Raw genomic sequence first — 22231 nt, forward strand, 5'->3', positions numbered from 1 at the left:
ATGCTAAATTAAATTTTCATTGGTGTTTTCAAACAAGACAGTAGCTGACATTTTGTTCATTATTTCTACTGTTTATATTTTGACGTTGAACAGTTGAATCATTTTGAATGTAATGTGTGAATGAACCAATTTACAAATGTGTAAATAATAAGCACTAGATGAACCATCTGTGGCTGTGAAGTGAACACTAGTAAGGTTGTAAATATTGTATATAGAAGGCTAACCCATGTGGTTCCGGTGGATGTGAACACAAGTTGTCATTACTGTAGTGACTAAATAACAGTAACCTAAACAGACAGTGATTCATTTGGATGAATGGGGTATGCATTTATGTCAACTCTGTTGATAATTTTTTAATTTTTTAAAACACTAAAAAATCTTTAATGGTGGTTATTTTTTGGTAATGGTTGCATGTTCAATTGCTGAAAAACCAGGAGCTTAAAAGTGAACATGAAAACAAACAACATAACGTCTTTTCCCATTAAGAAACAACATGCTCCAATCAAAAGTTATAGACAAACACTGCTGTCTGAGCAACCAAAATATTCAATTATACACATTGAACATACAAAATGTGCTTTATCAGAATCGAGTGATCGTTCTATACTCAGAGGAATGCAAGAGATGGTTGTGATAAAGGTGCATTTTACGGTGCTTTCAAGGACAGCTAAAAAGAGTAGGACACCGTTGGTCAAAAATAAATAATATATTTTATTTATAAAATACTAACAGTAAAACACTATCAGTAATACATAAGAATCACAAAACAATGGTCCTGTTCAGTTTAGTATTATTTAAACAAATTGGTTAAAAGATGGAAGTGTGTATTGTTGAGTACACTCAACAATACGATAATGATAAAGTGAGAATGTTTTATTTTTGTTTTTTTATCACTGCACATATTTGTAAAGTGTAATTTTAATATTGATGATGTTCATTTTCGCCAAAAAAATTAAAGTGAGTAAAGTATAAAAATCGTTTAGCTCTAATATTTTCCCAGAAAGAAACATTGAGGCTGTAAAGTGTTGTATCCGATTAATTGATAGATTACTAAAATATTCGATAGCTGCAGCACTAAACACCAATGTAGAATGTGTGGGGGAATGGTCCAATTATAGCATTGGGATGGGCCAGAAGTTAATCACTATGGTTATGGTTATAGAACTACATATACAGTATATAAATACACATATGTCAGTATGTAGATCCAAAGAAGACTGATTGAAAAGGAGTTACATTGAAGTCGTCAGAGTCTAGTGGTCTAGTTCAATTCGTATTGTTCCAGTAAAATGCCCAATCATTATAACCTTCTGTGCTTTGGTTAGCTTTTCGATGAGCACACATTTAAATTGCACAAAGAAAGAAACGTTTAAATAAAACGTGTAGGTTTGGTAACAAATTTAAGCAGCGTCTTCGTCGTTATGCACTTTATACTGATAAATAAATAAACTCGATGGAGCTCTCGGCCACTGCCTTGAAAGAGCCCAAACGATTCAGCTCATGAAAACGGGTTTAATTCGAGGGAAAGAGAGGGAGAGGAGTTAAATATTGAGCAGCAAACTGCTGGACGTGAACAAACCAAAGTTTTACAGCTCGTCCTGCTAACGTTACGCTAGCTAAGTTGAGTGACATCAGCATCCCAGCAGGCTAGCGGGACCATGATTAGCTTATTTCAACTCCGAGCAACTCACTGTCGTGAGAAGGGTCAAAGTGGGCCAAGACGTATGCCGAATATTTACCTTCTGTGCCTGAATGTTCCCTCGGTGTTTTGCTGGCTCCTTCTGAAACGAGGAGTCCAATGAAGACAGTAAGAAGCACGGCGTTCCTACGGTCTACCACAGCCCGCATCATTGCAGATGGGGAGTACAACGCCTAAAAATGCAGCAGTCCAATCTTTTGCTTTGATAAAGTCAACAAGCGAGCACACATAGTCCGTAAAGGCGGCGAGTCTCCGTATTTAGCGACATCAGCAGTTTCAAATTAAAGCGGATTATTTTTCCTCCGTGCTGCATCACTCAGCCCCCATTTTCGCTTGCTTTTTTTTCATCGACGAGCCAGGGTCAGAGGAGAGGAAGACGGCTCTTAAGCCCCAAAGCCACATGCCCGAAAACAGCAACAACAGGCGGCTACATTCACCGCGACGCCTCAATGACATTAACGCAACTCTACTGCTCCCTGTAGGTTCAACATGGTACTGATTTATAAACAGAAATAGAGCAGTGGTTCTCAACCTTTCTTCAGTGATGTACCCCTGTGAACATTTTTTAATTCAAGTACCCCCTAATCAGAACAAAGCATTTTTGGTTAAAAAAAAGAGATTAAGAAGTAAAATACAGCACTATGTCATCAGTTGGTAGAGCGGCCGTGCCAGCAACTTGAGGGTTGCAGGTTCGATCCACGCTTCCGCCTTCCTAGTCAATGCCGTTGTGTCCTTGGGCAAGACACTTTACCCACCTGCTCCCAGTGCCACTCACACTGGTTTAATTATAACTTAGATATTGGGTTTCACTATGTAAAGTGCTTTGAGTCACTTGAGGAAAAAAGCCCTATATAAAATGTAATTCACTAATTCACATTAAATTGTATAACAGTGCAAAATATTGCTCATTTGTAGTGGTCTTTCTTGAACTATTTGGAAAAAAAGATATAAAAATAACTAAAAACTTCCATCCATCCATCCATTTTCTACCACTTATTCCCTTTGGGGTCACAGGTAACTAAAAACTTGTTGAAAAATGAACAAGTGATTCAATTATGAATAAAGATTTCTACACATAGAAGTAATCAGCAACTTAAAGCGCCCTCTTTGGGGATTGGAATAGAGATCCATCTGTATTCATGAACTTAATTCTAAACATTTCTTCACAAAAAAGAAATCTTTAACATCAATATTTATGGAACATGGCCACAAAAAATCCAGCTGTCAACACTGAATATTGCATTTTTGCATTTCTTTTCACAGTTTATGAACTTACATTCATATTTTGTTGAAGTATTATTCAATAAATATATTTATAAAGGATGTTTGAATTGTTGCTATTTTTAGAATATTTAAAAAAAATCTCACGTACCCCTTGGCATACCTTCAAGTACCCCCAGGGATACGCGTACCCCCATTTGAGAACCATTGGTATAGAGGGGTTCTTAACCTTTTTCAATTTTAACCTTTGAAATATTACCACGAAATTAGTATTCCTACTATTGATTTTAATCATATTCAATAAATATATCTAACCTAACTACGGTTTACAACCATGTCAAATGATATCAAACCAAGTGTTACTCACAAAGATTATCATTTGTTTAACACATTAGGTCTAGGTCAGGCTAATTCGGAAAATTAATACTAAATAGATATACTGCAAAGGAAGCTGTTAAAAAACGGATTAAAAAAAGTTTCACATACAATTATGCAGTGTTAAAATAAATGAATGAATACTAAATTAATAATAAATAATAATAATATGTTTTTTAACTAAACAGTCAATAAAATAGGTCCCAATGAAAATGCGGCCTCGCCACTTCAGTCACATATTTTGCGCTTAATAAACTTCTCTGTGACTCTAGCCCCAGACTTCTTCTGTTTGTTTGATATTGTCCCTCTGGGGGCGCTCACAGCCCAGCAATTGGCTGCCCTATGGTTAAAAATCACTGGTATGGACAGTAAATCCAGAAAGTATTCAAAGCTCTTAATTTTTTTCAAATGTAATGTTACGGCCTTATTTCAAAATGGAATAAATTCATGTTTGTCCTCAAAATTCTATACTCACAACACGTTTTTTAGACCTTTTTGCAAATGTATTAAAATAAAAAACTAAGAAATCCCATGTACATAAGTATTCACAGCCTTGTCTATAACTGTTCTCACTAATGTAGGTTATTGTATTTGCAGGGCATTCAATCGATTGCAACTGGACTGTTTGGTTTGTCTTGGAAGACCTTTTGCCTCTCATCCAAGTAGGCTTCATCAGTTTGTGCTCATAGACTAGATTTAATGTCTTCTAGGATAAACCAAACAGTCCAGTTGCAATCGATTGAATGCCTTTTCACAGCCTTTGCTCAATACTTAGTTGATGCACCTTTGGCAGCAATTATAGCCTCAACCCTTTTGAATGCAATGTCACAAGCTTGGCACAACTCTCTTTGGGCAGTTTCGCCAATTCGTCTTTGCAGCACCTCTTAAGCTCCATCAGATTGGATGAGAAGTGTTTGTTTTCATCCAGGATGTCTCCCTCCAATGCTGCATTCACATTTCCCTCTATCTTGACTAGTCTCGTAGTTCCTGCCGCCTAAAAATAACCCCAGAGCATGACGCTGCCACCACCATGCTTCACTGTAGGGATGGTATTGGCCTGGTGATGAATGGTGACTGGTTTCCTACAAACATGATGCCTGGCATTTCAGAATCAGAATCAGAATCAGAATCAGACATACTTTAATGATCCCCGAGGGGAAATTAAAATTTTCAGCACAATCCCATTCAAGATCAGACAAACGTTACAGGGAGTCGGAACAGGATCGCTGACGGGTCTGCCAACTTCCGGCACCCCTTACAAAAAAGGTGAGATACAGGTAAACAAGTGGGGGGGAATGGGAGAAAAAAAAAAAAGATTAAAATAAAATAAAATAAAAAAATCTGTCTAAGCCTGAGACCGAGGCCAAGTGGAAAAAAAACAACTCAAAGCCATAGTACACATCCCTCTTACATGTGTATAAACATCACACATCAAAGAACACACAGGACATGAAAGACATTAAAGCAGCGGAGCTGATACAACCAGCCACTTTTACATACAGCTATGAATAAAAAGTAAAAGAAACATACACACTGTGGTGGCCTCTGCGGTGTTCCACGCCATCGTCTGCTGGGGTGGAGGGAGCATGGCCACAGACAGGAGCAGACCCAACAAAGAAACCAAGAGAGCCGGCTCCACTCTCGGTAGCCTACCCACTCTCGGCCAGTCTCCAGTCCACATGGATGAGCGAGGATACATCCAAGGAGACTGAGGTGTCCGATACCTGCTCATTCAGCCAAGACACTGTGAAGCTTGTCCGTCCCGGTGCTCAGTGCCAGCTCCACAGCCCTGTCTCTTCATCCACATCTCCTCCAATCTCTCCAAACTGACTCCAGTGTGGCAGAGACCCAACAGCTGGTCTCCTTGGCCAAAAGGGTCCTTGGAGGTAGATCAAGAAGTCCACAAAAACACCGCAGAGGTCACGAAAGTGTCACACAGTCCAAAAAGGGTCCAAAAGGCAAAATATATATATATATATATATATATATACCAGTATATATAATAACACATGAAAACAAGAGGGAAACACAAAAGGATGACACAAGAGCACAGAGCTCCTGCCAACAGAAGCCACTACAGTGGCGCCATCTTGGAAAAAAAAAAAACATTGCCAAAGATTTCAATGTTTGACTCAACAGGCCAGAGAATTCTGTTTTCATGGTCTGAAATTCTTTAAGGTGTACTTTGGCAACATTTTATGAAAGAATGGCCACTATACCATACAGACCGGATTGGTGGGTTGCTGCAGAGATGGTTGTCCTTCTGGAAAGTTTCCCTCTCTCCACAAAGGAATGCTGTAGAGGATTGGGAAGGAGGAATTGGCGAAAAACTGCCCAAAGATAGGTGTGCTGAGTTTATGGCATCGTATTCAAAAAGACTTGAGGCTAAAATTGCTGCCAAAGGTGCATCAACAAAGTATTGAACAAAGGCTGTGAATACTTATTTTGCTGGGATTTGTATAGTGTTTTTATTAGTAATACATTTTTAAAAAATTGTTGGGAACTCGCATGGCTGCAGTTGTGTGTCCCCGATGATGCAAGAATCCAGGAGAGAGGAGTGAAGGTAAGACAAATTTAATAAGGAACTCACAAGAAAACAAATAAAAATAAAGCAGTCGTGCAAAGTAACGTTCTCAACATGATATTATCATCGAGCACTGAGGAGTGCTCGAGTGAAACATAAATAGACACTAGTGTGATTGACAGCAGGTGTGAACCGCTGCCAATCAACGAAAAGAGAAAAACAACAGTGCTCCGTGAATAAAACAGGAAATACAACAAAATAAGAGCACGGAACAGGAAGTAAATACAAAAACACGAAAAACCAACAGAAATGAAGTGACAGACTGTCACAGGACCCCCACCCCCTCAAGGAACAGATACCAGATGTTCCCTGGAAAAGAAAAAATGGAAAAAAGTCCAAAATGTAAGGGAGGGTGGAGGGAGGATTTGGTGGAGGGTCGCCAAACCCCGTGTCCCCGCAGCCAGCGAGGGAAAGTCAGGTGGCGGCGGCGCGTATAGCGCCGCTGGAACTGGCGAGGCGGGCGGCAAGGGAACGGCCACATCACTGGCCGAAAAAGAGGAGCGTGCATCCCGCGAGGAGGACGCCCAGGGCACGGCCACATCCGCGGCCGACGTAGAGGCGGGCGCGCTGAAGCAGGTCCGGAAGCAGGCCCGGAAGCAGCAGACGTAATCGGCGGCGTGGAAACCGCAGGTGTCATCAGCGGGGTGAAAACCACAGGCTTCATCGGCGGCGTGAAAGTGGCAGATGAAGACGCCGGGCGAGAAGCAGCAAATGCCGGCCGAGGAGCAGCAGATGCCATTGTTGGAGCAGGCGGCGACGATGACGACAATAATGATGGCGGTGTCATGCGAAGTCCCACCGGTGATGAAGATGTCTCCGTGGGAGAAGATGATGCGTGGATGACAGCGGCGTGGAAGCAGCAGGCGTCATCGGCGGTGTGGATGATGACAGCGGCGTGTGCTCGGCTGCACCGCCGCGAGAAATGGCAGGCGTCATCGGCGGCGTGGATGATGACAGCGGAGTGTGCTTGGCTGCACTGCCACGAGTAGTAGGCCCCCCTCCACTAGGCGGCTGCCAGACGCCGTACACACTAGCGGGAAGACGAGCCTCATTGTCGGAGTCACCTGGTGCGAAAACCAGGGATGGGCGGGAAGGGGCCAGGAGGAGGGACGAAGACACATCCCGCGCCGAGTCCCAGCAGGAGGACAAAAGCGACCTCACTGTGTGCTCCACTGGAGCTCTCGGCGAACCAGAAAAGAGAGCGGGACCCGGCAGGAAGAGCAGCCGGGGAGTAACCGCTGGAAGCTGCGTAGGAGCAGGGAGAAGCAGCACAGCAGACGACGGGAAGGATGGCGGCGGCGGGCGTGCCGGTCGGAGAGCCGTAGTCGGCGACGGAGCCGCGGGAGCCGCGAGACGTGAAGGAGGAGGCGGGTGGGCCGGTCGGAGAGCCGTAGCCGGCGGTCGAACCGAGAGGAAGGATGGCGGCGAAGGACGCGCCGGTCGGAGAGCCGTAGCCGGTAGCGTTGCCGCGGGAGCCGCGATGCATGAAGGTAGTGGCGAACGTGCTGGTCGGAGAGCCGTAGCCAGCTGTCGAGCCGAGAGGAAGGATGGCGGCGGAGGACGCGCCGGTCGGAGAGCCGTAGCCGGTGGCGTTGCCGCGGGGAGAGGGTTCACGTCTGTTGGCTGGGACCGCACAAACCTGGCCTTCAAGTCTTCCAGGAATTGTGCGGTCCAAAACTTCGGCTGATGATTGCCGACAGGGATTCTCGCGAGGTCACTTTCTGGCTCGATGATACTGTTGGGAACTCGCATGGATGCAGTTGTGTGTCCCCGATGATGCAAGAATCCAGGAGAGAGGAGTGAAGGTAAGACGAATTTAATATGGAACTCATAAGAAAACAAATAAAAATAAAGCAGTCGTGCAAAGTAACGTTCTCAACATGATATTATCATCGGGCACTGAGGAGTGCTCGAGTGAAACATAAATAGACACTAGTGTGATTGACAGCAGGTGTGAACCGCTGCCAATCAACAAAAAGAGAAAAAGAACAGTGCTCCGTGAATAAAACAGGAAATACAACAAAATAAGAGCACTGAACAGGGAGTAAATACAAAAACACGAAAAACTAACAGAAATGAAGTGACAGACTGTCACAAAAATGTTTTTACACCTTTTAATATTGTCACTATGGAATTTTTGCTGTTGAATTTTGAGTACAAAAATCCATTTATTCCATTTTGAAAGGCTGTGACATAACAAAATAAGTGAAGCACTTTCCAAATGCAATGTGTATATATATATATATATATACTGTATATATATATATATATATATATATATATATATATATATATATATATATATATATATACTTGGTGGTTTTATATATATATATATATATATATATATATATATATATATATATATATATATATATATATATGTCGGGCTTCACGGTGGCAGAGGGGTTAGTGCGTCTGCCTCACAATACGAAGGTCCTGCAGTCCTGCGTTCAATCCCAGGCTCGGGATCTTTCTGTGTGGAGTTTGCATGTTCTCGCCGTGAATGCGTGGGTTCTCTCCGGGTACTCCGGCTTCCTCCCACCTCCAAAGACATGCACCTGGGGATAGGTTGATTGGCAACACTAAATTGGCCCTAGTGTGTGAATGTGAGTGTGAATGTTGTCTGTCTATCTGTGTTGGCCCTGCGATGAGGTGGCGACTTGTCCAGGGTGTACCCCGCCTTTCGCCCGATTGTAGCTGAGATAGGCGCCAGCGCCCCCCGCGACCCCAAAAGGGAATAAGCGGTAGAAAATGGATGGATGGGATGGATATATATATACATATAAATATATATATATATATATATATATATATATATTAGGGGTGGGCAAATTAATGCGTTAATTACGAGTTAACTCATCAATCTATTAACGCCGACAATTATTTCATCGCACATTTGCGTATGTTGTTTACATGCTTTTATTTTGTTAACGCCTTTTCTTAACAAGATGGCGTCGCCCGGATGGGCTTCGGCGTCGAGGGGCTCTTGGTATAGATGGAACATTCGGCAAAAATACCGGACAATTCTGCAAATTTCATGGCTGCCTTACAGCGTGGTCACTCCGGGATCACTTACGACCGCCAGACAATTCTGGATGTGGATAGATCGGGCCGTTTTGGACTAAATGACGCGTGCTTGCTAGACCGGCTAGCTAGCATGGGAATACTTTGCCGGCTACATCCAGCGGCCTGTGAAGCAGCGGAGTATATGTGTTGTCTGTCTATTTATGAATGTTGCAGACGAGGAGTGTTGGCTGAGTTCTTAACGTTTGCTTTCAGCGCGTGCATATCACAACATACAAGATGCCGTCATGGCGACACAACCTATACCGGGCTACCGCGCATGCTCGTCACTCCTGTTGCGTGCTGGGTAGGGTAGTTATTTTTTTCCCTGGCTCATAACATCACAATATAGTACCATGTATATGACGCGTTAAGTTTATCAAAGCACAAAGCAAACAATCGGAAAATTCCCATCATATAAATTCCTAGATATGGTCATAATTATTGTAAGTGCACTACGCAGAATAAACACAACATTATTAATATTGTTACTGCGGATAATTTGATCAAAAATTCCCTAAAACAGCCCACTACCTATAATATAGGTTTTTTAAACATAAGATCCCTGATAAAAAAAAAATGTTTCTGCTGTTACCTCAGAAATTGCCTGTTCAGATGTTATGATTGTGGCTCAGAGATTTGTATGTAGATTATATTTATTTTCCATAACAAACAGGATAACTTAAATACCCTGGCAGTGGCAATAAGTTTAAATGTTTGTATTTAAATTTTTTGAGTTGATTTTCATAAGATATGCTATTTAACTGCTACTGTTTAACAAGGACTGATTTAAATTGTGTTTGCACAACAAATGTTTTGGCGCTTTTGTTCATGTGGGAGAATATTCCAATAAAGGTGCACTACACACTACTTTTGAATTCATTATTGGGCTTTGCGTATCCAATGCAGTTAATCGCGATTAATTGGAGAAATAGTGCGATTAACTTCGATTAAAATGTTTAATCGTTGCCCAGCCCTAATATATATATATATATATATATATATATATATATATATATATATATATATATATATATATATATATATATACACATATATATATATATTTATGTATATATATTTATATATATATATATATATCCATCCATTTCCTACCACGTATTCCCTTATTTATATATATATATATATATATATATATATATATATATATATATATATATATATATATATATTAACCTATTACCTATATATATATATATATATATATACACATACATTGGAAAACGGATGGATATATATATATATATATATATATATATATATATATATATATATATATATATATATATATATATATATATATATATATATATTTACTGTATATACGATCTAAGATTCAACTACATCGAACTTTGCTCCCCAATGCCCGTCTGTAATGTAAAATGCGAACTCCACATAAGAACTACATTAAGCCACCCTCAACTATACAGATTAACTCAAAACAACTTTGGCTAGCAGGATCAATCGAAATGGTTACAAATGGCATTTTTGAATCATTGGGGCATGTCCAGACATGCCAATCAAGACGCGACCCTGAAAGGTACAAGCGTTAGAAAATGGATGGATATATACAGTATATTAGGGGCGCAACGACCTAAGATTCAACTACATCAATCTGTGCTCGGCAAGGACCGTTGAATACAAACGCCACAACACTATAACTGTCTGCAATAACACGATTGAAAAAGCAATAACAAATATAAACGTCACATCCCAACAACATATTGCCATAACACAAAAAATATAAGCCCTAGAGACAATATAAAGACGCAAAGGAAGTGACAGTGGACACAATTCAGTGAAGGACAAATTTACTAAAGCGGTAAATTTAACACAGTGTAATGAACGAAGTTGATAAGTAAGTGTGACCACTTGATAAATAAGTTAATAAATAAGTGTGACCACTTTTTCAGTCATTAATATTTTGTTTTACTTTTTCAATAACACTAATATGGCACGAGGACGGTGTGACGCAGTTGGGAGAGTAGCCGTGCCAGCAATTTGAGGGTTCCTGGTTCAATCTCCACCTTCTACCAACGTAGTCACGTCCGTTGTGTCCTTGAGCAAGACACTGGTTAGGGCCTTGCATGACAGCTCCCGCCAGCAGTGTGTGAATGTGTGTGAATGTGTGTTTGAATGGGTGAATGTAGAAATAGTGTCAAAGCCCAGGGAGTACCTTTGGCGGTAGAAAAGCGCATACAAGTATAACCCATTTACTAATAGACTATGCTCATTAAACTGTTTTTAATTTTCCGCCTCAGCTACACATGGTCCGTCGGTGAAACTTGCTCTGCTGTCACTTCCATTGTGTCCGTCGCGTCCTTTGTGGCTTAAAGTTGTGTTGCGGCTTTCTATTGTTGTGTTGTGGCGTTTTTATTTGTTGTGACTTTTGCAATTTTGCTGTAGCTGAAAGTTGATGTGTTGTTGCTTCATGACTGTCTTGTGGAGTTTGTATTTGTTGTGACCTTTCTCGGCTACCGTATCTGCCACGTGCTTTGATGACTCATGGCGTCGCAGACAGACTGTAGTAACCTTTAATGTCATTATTATTTAAAGTGCTGAACTTCATGTTAAGTCTGCGGTTCTTAAATCCAATGTTTTCTAATTTGTAGTATCAATAAAATTGTATGTTAGGAATCTTAAGAATATAAAAGAATGTATCGACTCATTGTTACACCTATAACTGTAATGTCAACAGCTGCTTATATGTTAACATCAGTCAGCCAACCTAAGGTGGCTGACTGAACACAAAAACGTTCCACTGTACTTCTGAGGCCCTGGAAATGGAGGTAGGCTACATTGAACATTGATAATTCCTGAAAAGAATCCATATTTTTGTAAAATTTCTTAATTTAGAGATGAAAGTTTAAACTTTGATCCCATCTTGTTTTTTTTTTTTATTCAATTGTGGTGATGTTTAAACGAAAAATCCTGAAAACTCCAATCCCATGCGGATGTTTGTTTTGTCTTTTCTACCCTCTAAGACCCCCAAAGAGTATAATCTACTTAGCAGGAGAGCTTCAGCTGGGTGAGGAAAACATTTTGCTTTGTAGATCACTTCTTTCCACCAAAACATCCAAGTTCACTATACTTCAAATGATGTTGCGGTATCAGAGGGTGCTTCACTTGTTTGGTATCATCTGAACGACAATCTCACCTTCCACCAGATGTCAACGCTGAGGTTCACGCTGTAGGAAGGAGAAATGTATGGCTTCTGTTGTGACTCACTAAGCCCTGTCTTAGGTAATTGTGTTCATGTGTAGAAACATTTAATCAGGGTTGTCAAACTTGCTTTACTGAGGGCCACATTGTAATTATGTCTGCCCTCAGCAAGCCGTTTGTAACACTGAATATATATATATATATATATATATATATATATATATATATATATATATATATATATATATATATATCCATCCATCCATCCATCCTCCTCCGCTTATCCGAGGTCGGGTCACGGGGGCAGCAGCCTAAGCAGGGAAGCCCAGACTTCCCTCTCCCCAGCCACTTAGTCCAGCTCTTCCCGGGGGATCCCGAGGCGTTCCCAAGCCAGCCGGGAGACATAGTCTTCCCAACGTGTCCTGGGTCTTCCCCGTGGCCTCCTACCGGTTGGACGTGCCTTAAACACCTCCCTGGGGAGGCGTTCGGGTGGCATCCTGACCAGATGCCCAAACCACCTCATCTGGCTCCTCTCGATGTGGAGGAGCAGCGGCTTTACTTTAAGCTCCTCCCAGATGGCAGAGCTTCTCACCCTATTTCTAAGGGAGAGCCCCGCCGCCCGGCGGAGGAAACTCATTTGGGTCGCTGGTACCCGTGATCTTGTCCTTTTGGTCATGACCCAAAGCTCATGACCATAGGTGAAGATGGGAACGTAGATCGACCGGTAAATTGAGAGCTTTGCCTTCCGGCTCAGCTCCTTCTTCACCAAAACGGATCGATACAACGACCGCATTACTGAAGACGCCGCACCAATCCGCCTGTCGATCTCACGATCCACTCTTCCCTCACTCGTGAACAAGACTCCTAGGTACTTAAACTCCTCCACTTGGGGCAGGGTCTCCTCCCCAACCCGGAGGTGGCACTCCACCCTTTTCCGGACGAGAACCATGAACTTGGACTTGGAGGTGCTGATTCTCATTCCGATTGCTTCACATTCGGCTGTGAACCGATCCAGTGAGAGCTGAAGATCCCGGCCAGATGAAGCCATCAGAACCACATCATCTGCAAAAAGAAGAGACCTGATCCCGCGGCCACCAAACCAGAACCCCTCAACGCCTTGACTGCGCCTAGAAATTCTGTTCAGGTGACAAAGGGTAGCCTTGGCGGAGTCCAACTCTCACTGAAAACGTGTCTGACTTACTGCCGGCAATGCAGACCAAGCTCTGACAGGGAGCGAACCGCCACAATCAGACAGTCCGATACCCCATACTCTCTCAGCACTCCCCACAGGACTTCCCGAGGGACACGGTCGAAGGCCTTCTCCAAGTCCAAAAAGCACATGTAGACTGGTTGGGCGAACTCCCATGCACCCTCAAGGACCCTGTCGAGAGTATAGACAAAAACCACACTGTTCCTCCTGAATCCGAGGTTTGACTATCCGGCGTAGCCTCCTCTCCAGTATACCTGAATAAACCTTACCGGGAAGGCTGAGGAGTGTTATCCCACGATAGTTGGAACACACCCTCCGGTACCCCTTCTTAAAGAGAGGGACCACCACCCCGGTCTGCCAATCCAAACGTACCGCCCCCGATGTCCACGCGATGCTGCAGAGTCTTGCCAACCAAGACAGCCCCACAGCATCCAGAGCCTTAAGGAACTCCGGGCGGATCTCATCCACCCCTGGGGCCTTGCCACCGAGGGGCTTTTTAACTACTTCAGCAACCTCAGCCCCAGAAATAGGAGAGTCCGCCACAGATTGCCCAGGCACTGCTTCTTCATAGGAAGATGTGTTGGTGGGATTGAGGAGGTCCTTAAAGTATTCCTTCCACCGATCCACAACATCCGCAGTCGAGGTCAGCAGAACACCAGCCGCACCATACACGGTGATTACAGTGCACTGCTTCCACTTCCTGAGGTGGCAGATGGTGGTCCAGAATCGCTTCGAAGCCATCCGGAAGTCGTTTTCCATGGCTTCCCCGAACTCCTTCCACGTCCGAGTGTTTGCCTCCGCAACCACTAAAGCTACACACCGCTTGGCCCGTCGGTACCTGTCCACTGCCTCCGGAGTCCTATGAGCCAAAAGAACCCGATAGGACTCCTTCTTCAGCTTGACGACATCCCTCACTGCTGGTGTCCACCAACGGGTTCTGGGATTACCGCCACGACAGGCACCAACCACCTTGCGGACACAGCTCCAATCGGCCGCCTCGACAATAGAGGTGCGGAACATGGTCCACTCGGACTCAATGTCCAACACCTCCCTCGGACATGTTCAAAGTTCTTCCGGAGGTGGGAATTAAAACTCTCTCTGACAGGAGACTCTGCCAGACGTTCCTCACAATGCGCTTGGGCCTGCCAGGTCTGTCCGGCATCCTCTCAAACCATCGCAGCCAACTCACCTTCCAAGTGGTGATCGGTAGAAAGCTCTGCCCCTCTCTTCACCCGAATGTCCAAAACATGAGGCCGCAAATCCAATGACACAACTACAAAGTCGATCATGGAACTGCGGCCTAGGGTGTCCTGGTGCCAAGTGCACATATGGACACCCTTATGTTTGAACATGGTGTTTGTTATGGACAATCTGTAACGAGCACAAAAGTCCCATAACGAAACACCACTCGGGTTTAGATCCGGGCGGCCATTCTCCCCAATCACGGCTCTCCAGGTTTCACTGTCGTTGCCAACATGAGCGTTGAAGTCTCCCAGTAAGACAAGGGAATCACCCGGGGGAACACTTTCCAGTACTCCCTTGAGTGTATCCAAAAAGGTTGGGTACTCTGAACTGCGGTTTGGTGCGTAAGCACAAACAACTGTCAGGAACTGTCCCCTCACCCGAAAGCGGAGGGAAGCTACCCTTTCGTCCACTGGGTTGAACTCCAACGTGCAGGCTTTGAGCCGGGGGGCAACAAGAATTGCCACCCCGGCCCGTCGCCTCTCACTGCCGGCAACGCCAGAGTGGAAGAGAGTCCAGTCCCTCTCGAGAGAACTTGTTCCAGAGCCCTTGCTGTGCGTCGAGGTGAGTCCGACTATGTCCAGCCTTAACTTCTCTACCTCGCGCACTATAGCTCAGGCTCCTTAACCCCCAGTGAGGTGACATTCCAAGTCCCAAGAGCTAGCTTATGTAGCCGAGGATTGGACCGCCAAGTGCCCTGCCTTCGGCTTCCGCCCAGCTCACAATGCACCCAACCTCTATGGCCCCTCCTATGAGTGGTGAGCCCATTGGAGGGATGACCCACGTTGGCTCTTCGGGCTGTGCCCGGACGGGCCCCATGGGGACAGGCCCGGCCACCAGGCGCTCGCCATCGTGCCACAACTCCAGGCCTGGCTCCTGAGAGGGGCCCCGGTGACCCGCGTCCGGGCGGGGGAAATCTGAGTCCATTTTGTTGTGTATCCATAGAAGTCTTCGAGCTGCTCTTTGTCTGATCCCTCACTTAGGACCTGTTTGTCTTGAGAGACCCTACCAGGGGGCATGAAAGCCCCCGGACAACTTAGCTCCTAGGATCATTGGGAAACGCAAACTCCTCTATCACGGTAAGGTGGCAGCTCAGAGAGGAGTATATATATATATATATATATATATATATATATATATATATATATATATATATATATATATATATATATATATATATACACAGTGCATCTTAATAGTAGTTTTCAATAACAAATTTTGAGGTTTTGAAATCGTTAATGCTAATCAGTAGGATGTCAGTAGCAGAGCCAATGTATAGTAACGTCAAGTTAACGCATTTTTGGAAAACTGGAGCCTTACTGTACTTTTGTAGAGTCAATTTCTTTGTTGGCATTGTTAATTGCAACATTACCTAGAGGTAGTTTGGCTGAGTCGGCTCTCAGTGCTGCTGGTGTGTTCACCAAGTTCCAAAGTGCGTCAGCAGCAGTGTATGACGTCACGGGCAAAAAATTATTTGTAATTTTCACTTTAATAAAAGAATAGCTCTAGTATCTGTGTTGGCCCTGCGATGAGGTGGTAACTTGTCCAGGGTGTACGCTGCCTTCCGCCCAAGCTCAGCTGGGATATGCTCTAGACCCCCACAACCTTAAAAGGGACAAGTGGTAGAAAATGGATGGATTGATAGATTGTATTTCTTTTATAATTACCTTTAAATAACTTTAGGAAATGTGTTCACTGTATACCTGTCAAAGCACATGTGTGACATTACTGACACCTAAGGACTATTCAGTATACTACTACATCTGTATATTTCTCTTTTTTTTTTAAATGCCGTAAATTTGACTGATCGTGGACTTTGGGCAAAATCCAACAACTTCAATTTGACTATGAAAATTCTAATCAAAGACAGCCCTAACTGATAGTGTTGGAAATACGTTTCTAGTTGGAAAATCCAGGACTTGGTAGGACACATCCTTGCTTGCCAGAGCTTGACATGTCTCCGGGTACCTCAGGCTGGCTAAATCCCATCGTCGACACCTGTCACAGGGGTCAGTACGTGGGCCTCACAATACGAAGGTCCTGGGTTCGATCCTGCGCTGGGGATCTTTCTGTGTGGAGTTTGCATGTTCTCCCTGGACTGCGTGGGTTCTTTCCAGGTACTCCGGCTTCTTGCCACTTCCAAAAACATGCACCTGGGGATAGGGTCAGTACCTGTGCCTCACAATACGAAGGTCCTGGGTTCGATCCTGGACTCTGGATCGCTCTGTGTGGAGTTTGCATGTTCTCTCCGTAACTGTGTGGGTTCCCTCTGAGTACTCTGGCTTCCCCCCAAATCCAAAGACCTGCACCTGGGAATTGGTTGATTGGCAACACTAAAACAACATGAGTGTGTGAATGTGAGTGTGAATGTTGTCTATCTATCTGCGTTGGCCCCGCGATGAGGTGGCGACTTGTCCAAGGTGTACGCCGCCTTCCGCATGTGTGCAGCTGGGATAGGCTCCATGTAGAAAATGAAAGGATGGTTGGACACATTCTTTCACAATTGAGAAACGGGATTCCTTTTGTAAGATTATTTTATTAACTTTGGAAGAATCATTGTAGCGGCTAGATCAATATTCATGTGACATCACTGACACCAAGTGACTCATCAAAATATGTTTATTTATTTCTAAAAACAAAACAAAAAACACTATATATCTGACGACAATGAGCAAAAACTAACGAGTCAGATTCAACTATGAAAATCCTAGTCGGACACAGCCCTATAGTCGTAAAAACATTTCCATGACAACACACATTTTTGGCGTAACATTTTTTATTGTGTCTTTCACCTCCACATAGATCAAGTTCAGTCATCCTGGAGTTTTTCCAGATGTAGTTTGTGCCGTGGGCCTCACTGTGGCATCAATTGGAGTCAAATCTGGAGTGTTTTAGGGGCCAAATGACTCAATGCAGCACCTGTTGTCTTATTCTATTTGAAAAAATATTATACACATCTCCTTAGTGTGACATTACACTTTCTCAAACTGTGATGTTTTTTGGCTTGAATAATACAATTTAAATCATTTAAAACAATTCAAGTACTTTTGATTTACAGTACCTGCCAACTTCAGCTTTTTTCCTTACCTCCATCGCCAGAGAATGTACTTATATGGAGTTTAGTTGGTAATAATTTAGGGCAATGGCAATACAAAACTATTCTGATACGGACAGTTCTTGGAGATAAATCTGTTATATGAAAATAAAATTGACTTGTTGCGTCAGTGTCAATCCATTTTTTTGTCCCTCTCAGATACTGGTGGGAATTATCATATTTCACCAATAACCTATTTTACTTTCAATTTGAAGGTAATGGTTACAATACGAGTCAAGTTGGATCAAATTGGTCCAAAGGATAAAGAGTGGAGGTATTTACAGGTTTTCTATTTTGTATATCTTGCAATAAAAGGAGTCGTGCGATTAAATAAATAATGGCTAGCTTTAGTGTATTAGTTATAAAAATAGATTTATATAATGATTAAAAAAAAATCATACTGTATCCATTTGGTCCTCAAATCAAATGTGTTTCAATATGCAACACAAGCAATACTCTTATGTTATATTTTATTATAATTCAACCCAATACTTTGCAAATAATTGCTTTGTGATGGTGCCGTTCATTCTTATCAAAGCCAAATTATAGTTCTTCATTCCTGCCCGAAAGACAACCTTTAGTTTGGTGAAATTTCTGCACTACGCATGCGCAGCCTGACAGACTATAGGTCGATTTGGATTCTATTGCGTTTTTCTCTTTTTGTTGATAAAAAGCCCCAGTTTGATCCTCTTCTTCTGCTTTGCCATTTTTGTTTACGTCCACTACCGAACACGATAAAATAAGGCTCTTTTATCTCCGCTTTCAATTGAGGAGCAGCTATCAGTGCAGAGTGTGTATTCGTGTGTTGTGGTGTCACGGCCACCTAGTCCTTGCCACGCTGAGCTGGACTACACGTTGTCACGTCACTGTGATGACTTGTTCTGTTCCCGTTACATTCAGAGATGTTACCGTAATCGAGCAGCATGGATAAACACAACACACCCGATAAGAGAAGCGTTTTAAATGCACGACCATGACACCCACAACAGTCAGAGGACGGACACCGCAAGAACTCCTGACTTGTGAGTATTACTGATATTACATACTCGTCTAAATGCAGTACTGTATTGCAGTAACTGTCTTTACAAAATAGGATGTCATTCAGTGTACTATCTATAGGTTATATGATGGTATTTATTCTGAGTAATGTGCATTTACTATATGGTGCCCAAAGGGCAGACTGGAGGCAATTTTTGGCCTGCAGCATGTTAGTATATTGGCCCTGTGCAAATTCCTAAAATAAATAAATAAATAATGTATGCTTTATTTATTACGAGATGTTACAATAATTTGCTTCGTCACCATGTTTTTCCCAATGATACACTGAAATATATGATGTCCTCGATGTATCCCAATACGGTCTGTATAAATCTTCTACTGCTGAACTGCTTTACACAAAAGGGTGAAAATGTGTCATGCTTTGCAAATGTTATTTTGCTGCTACTTTCATTCTTAAACAAAGGCCAGAGGGCCGACAAAATAATTCTCAGCTGTAGTCTGTGGTCAATTGTAATTAACTTTTTTATGACTTGTGGCAATAATGGCAATATCGAACAAACAGAAGAAGTCTGGAGCTAAAGTCACAAGGAAGTTTCTCAACCACAAAAAATATGACTAAAATGGTGAAGCTGTGTTTTCATTTGCACTTTAATTTTAGTGACAGTTTAATTTAGAAACATATATAATATTATAATTTATTTATTTTAGGACTGTGTAATTGTATATATATTTATTTTTCATCAGTTTTTATGAGTCCCTTCTTTTGTAGTATTTATTTCTGTAATCAGCCTGACCTAAGCCTTTATTATAATCTTTGTGATTAACATATATTTATATCATTTGACAAGGTTTATCCTGTTTAACTGTAAGTAGGTCAAGCAATAGAAATAAGGATTATATCAGAGGCTAATGAATGTATTATTTTTCTTTGATCATATTCGATAGAGCTATTCATCCAAATGGGTCTGTCATTGTCAGCATGGCTGCACAGCAGAAGAGTGGATCATCCTCCTTCAACCTTGTCCGCTTTCTGTTCTATGGGCGCCCCGACCTCGTCACGCCTAGAGGTCATTTTAAACTTCCCTCCAGTTGCTCCTGGAGACAGTCGCTCACGATGGAGCTCCGTGCACTGTTCTCCTCACATCAGTCTGTCTATCAGCAAGGAGGAAGCAAGGCGTTCCCCAGTGGAACGCAGCAGCGATGGGGTGAGGGCAGAAACAGGTGTGATGGGCGGACTTCACGTGTGGGAGGTGGTGTGGAACCCAAAGCACAGAGGAAGTCATGCTGTTATAGGCCTCTCCAGGCAGTGCTGCCCGCTGCAAGCCTCAGGATACAATGTGCTGGTGGGGGGAGACTTCCAATCTTGGGGTTGGGAGCTCCAAACCAATCAGCTCTGGCATGGTGGACACATTCGAGGAGCTTTCCCGGAAAAGAGCAGATGTTGCGCTAAAGTAGCGACATCTCAGCAACATATCCTGTCAGCCACAGAGACACCGCTTCTCATCCCTGAGCGCATTCTCATGGTCTTGGATGCAGACGCAGGGACTCTCGGATTTCTGGTCAACGGCTACTTCCTTGGGGTTGCGTTCAAAGACCTGCCCCGAGGTGTGGAGCTGTTCCCAGCAGTGAGCAGTGTGAGAGGAGGAGCCTGTATACGACTTCGATACATAAACGGCGCCACCCGTGAGTGTCAAGTCTTATTTAAAAAAAAAAAAATGTGTATAATAACACAATCTTTTTTTTCTTCAGGTGATCCTCCAGCCCTGATTGCATTATGTGGACTCTCGATCGGCTCTCATTTAGGCCCAGAGAGACACAATCAAATGGACAAACTGCCTCTTCCACCTGCTCTGCAACGTTACCTTCTTTCTGGTCATTAATAGCCACATTATAAATGTTTTACAACATTATAAACCTCTTTTTTAAAATTGGCATTATGACGACATAGGGACATAATTCTATTTATTACAGATCATATTTAGGTAACAAAGTATATGTATTGTTTTCTGTGGTGAATAGGAATGTATTGTATGTCCCATAACCACACTTTCTACTTAGATCGGTCAGTTGATAAAAACTTGCAAGATCATCTTTAAGAAGACATCTTGTGATCTTTTGTAATTACACAGATATTTGTTTTTTTAAATGGATGATTATAAATACCACTACTATTTATATATAATTTGGAATTGGTGTGTTTTTTTTACTTTATTTAGACAAAACTACAGATCATTTTAAATTTTTTTAGATAAATATCCATGCATCCATTTCCTACCGCTTATTCCCTTTTGGGGTCGCGGGGGGCGCTGGCGTCTATCTCAGCTACAATCGGGCAGAAGGCGGCGTACACCCTGGACAAGTCGCCATCTCATCGCAGGGCCAACACAGATAGACAACAGTCACACTCACATTCACACACTAGGGCCAATTTAATGTTGCCAATAAAATATTATTTACATTTTAATATTTGTTTACTTGCTATGGTATATTATTTATTTATTATTTATTCACTGTTCTGTTACAGAGAACAAGGACATGGGATAAAATTGCTATTGTATGAAAAGGGGTAGGATTAAATAGGTCAGTTTCTTCCTACTCCTTTTCGGACGTGCTGTTATGCAACAAATGGAAATATGTGATGCATTACATTGTATTGTATGAATGTTCGAAATAAACTGAAAATGAACTTTACTGAATTTAATGTGGTATTATTATTTTATATTCATACTTTTTTTTATTCAAACCTATCATTTTACACTCTGCGTCAAACTGTTTCAACTCTTTCTAGAAGTATAAATTGAAAGATGTATACATTTCCATTGAGCATGGTGACACTGTTGCTATGACAACAGACTGGGGTGTCGTAAAGTAGTGGGCCTTTACCCACACCATTAAACGTTAGCGTTCGGCTAATGCTACACAGCAACCGATAACACACGGTATTTTCCCTTTTAATAACTCCCCTAGGTACTTTTTGACAATTGTTACATAGTTGACGATTTACGTGTTGTCTGACGAGAATATTTTTTTTATGTAAATCAATTTCTAGGGAAGCAAAGTTGTTCCTTTGCTATTTAGCCAATCGCTAATATAGTTTTGACTGTCAATAAAATGCCTCTTAATTGTTATAGTTTTAGACATAATTATTCAGATATGCCATATTTTAACTGCTAGCCAAACGTGATATTTTCTTTTACATACCATATTGTTAGTTTGCCTTGTTCAGACCTGTCAATCAATGGCTGCGATGGAAGACTTGGGAGGAGAAAGAGGAAGTCTTATATTTGGTTCCACTGATGAAGAGGATTCATCTGAGGTTAACTTCACGATGACATGTTAACATAGTGGTCTTCAAGGGCACAACCTAGATATATGTGTTTATGTCTAGACTCTAATGAGCGTTTTGCCACAAAATGGCCAAGTGGGCCTCTGCTTCTATGACAGTAAAGACTCTTCCATTCACTACATGGTGGATACGCCATATAACCATGAGCTCCATCTGCTGGTGAGAAGTAAGCATGACAGCTGTTTAGCGCCTTCCTCATTCTGTTGGATTTC

At 42.4% G+C, this 22231-nt stretch overlaps 3 protein-coding genes across 5 annotated transcripts in view; 2 read left to right on the forward strand and 1 right to left on the reverse strand.

The window, feature by feature from the left end:
• Positions 1-2163, reverse strand: part of fam171a1 (family with sequence similarity 171 member A1) — a 65556-nt gene extending 63393 nt beyond the window's left edge. The window contains exon 1 of one of the 2 annotated variants that reach the window (XM_061915638.1): positions 1740-2163. In XM_061915638.1, the coding sequence (XP_061771622.1) occupies positions 1740-1851 (112 nt within the window). In that variant the 5' untranslated portion in view covers positions 1852-2163. The remainder of the gene's footprint in view (positions 1-1739) is intronic. The other variant, XM_061915636.1, reaches the window with a different exon arrangement.
• Positions 2164-7363: 5200 nt separating this feature from the next.
• On the forward strand, positions 7364-17475 carry LOC133561470 (RLA class II histocompatibility antigen, DP alpha-1 chain-like). The gene is given in 5 exon segments (XM_061914758.1): positions 7364-7398; positions 11951-12016; positions 12018-12036; positions 12038-12202; positions 17383-17475. Coding segments are annotated over 5 exon segments (378 nt in total).
• An 817-nt stretch (positions 17476-18292) lies between these two features.
• si:ch1073-228j22.2 (SPRY domain-containing SOCS box protein 2) lies at positions 18293-21338 on the forward strand. 2 transcript variants are annotated; one of them, XM_061914709.1, is made up of 3 exons: positions 18293-18696; positions 19619-20356; positions 20423-21338. In XM_061914709.1, exons 2-3 carry the CDS (start codon positions 19633-19635, stop codon positions 20551-20553), a joined length of 855 nt encoding a protein of 284 aa, XP_061770693.1. In that variant the 5' UTR covers positions 18293-18696; positions 19619-19632; the 3' UTR covers positions 20554-21338. The 2 variants fall into 2 exon arrangements, with proteins under 2 accessions (XP_061770693.1, XP_061770692.1); XM_061914708.1 differs by having other exon boundaries at positions 19652-20356.
• Positions 21339-22231: the final 893 nt, after the last annotated feature.

This window comes from Nerophis ophidion, linkage group LG11 (genome assembly GCF_033978795.1).
Source record: "Nerophis ophidion isolate RoL-2023_Sa linkage group LG11, RoL_Noph_v1.0, whole genome shotgun sequence".
In the NCBI taxonomy this organism is placed as follows: Eukaryota; Metazoa; Chordata; class Actinopteri; order Syngnathiformes; family Syngnathidae; genus Nerophis; species Nerophis ophidion.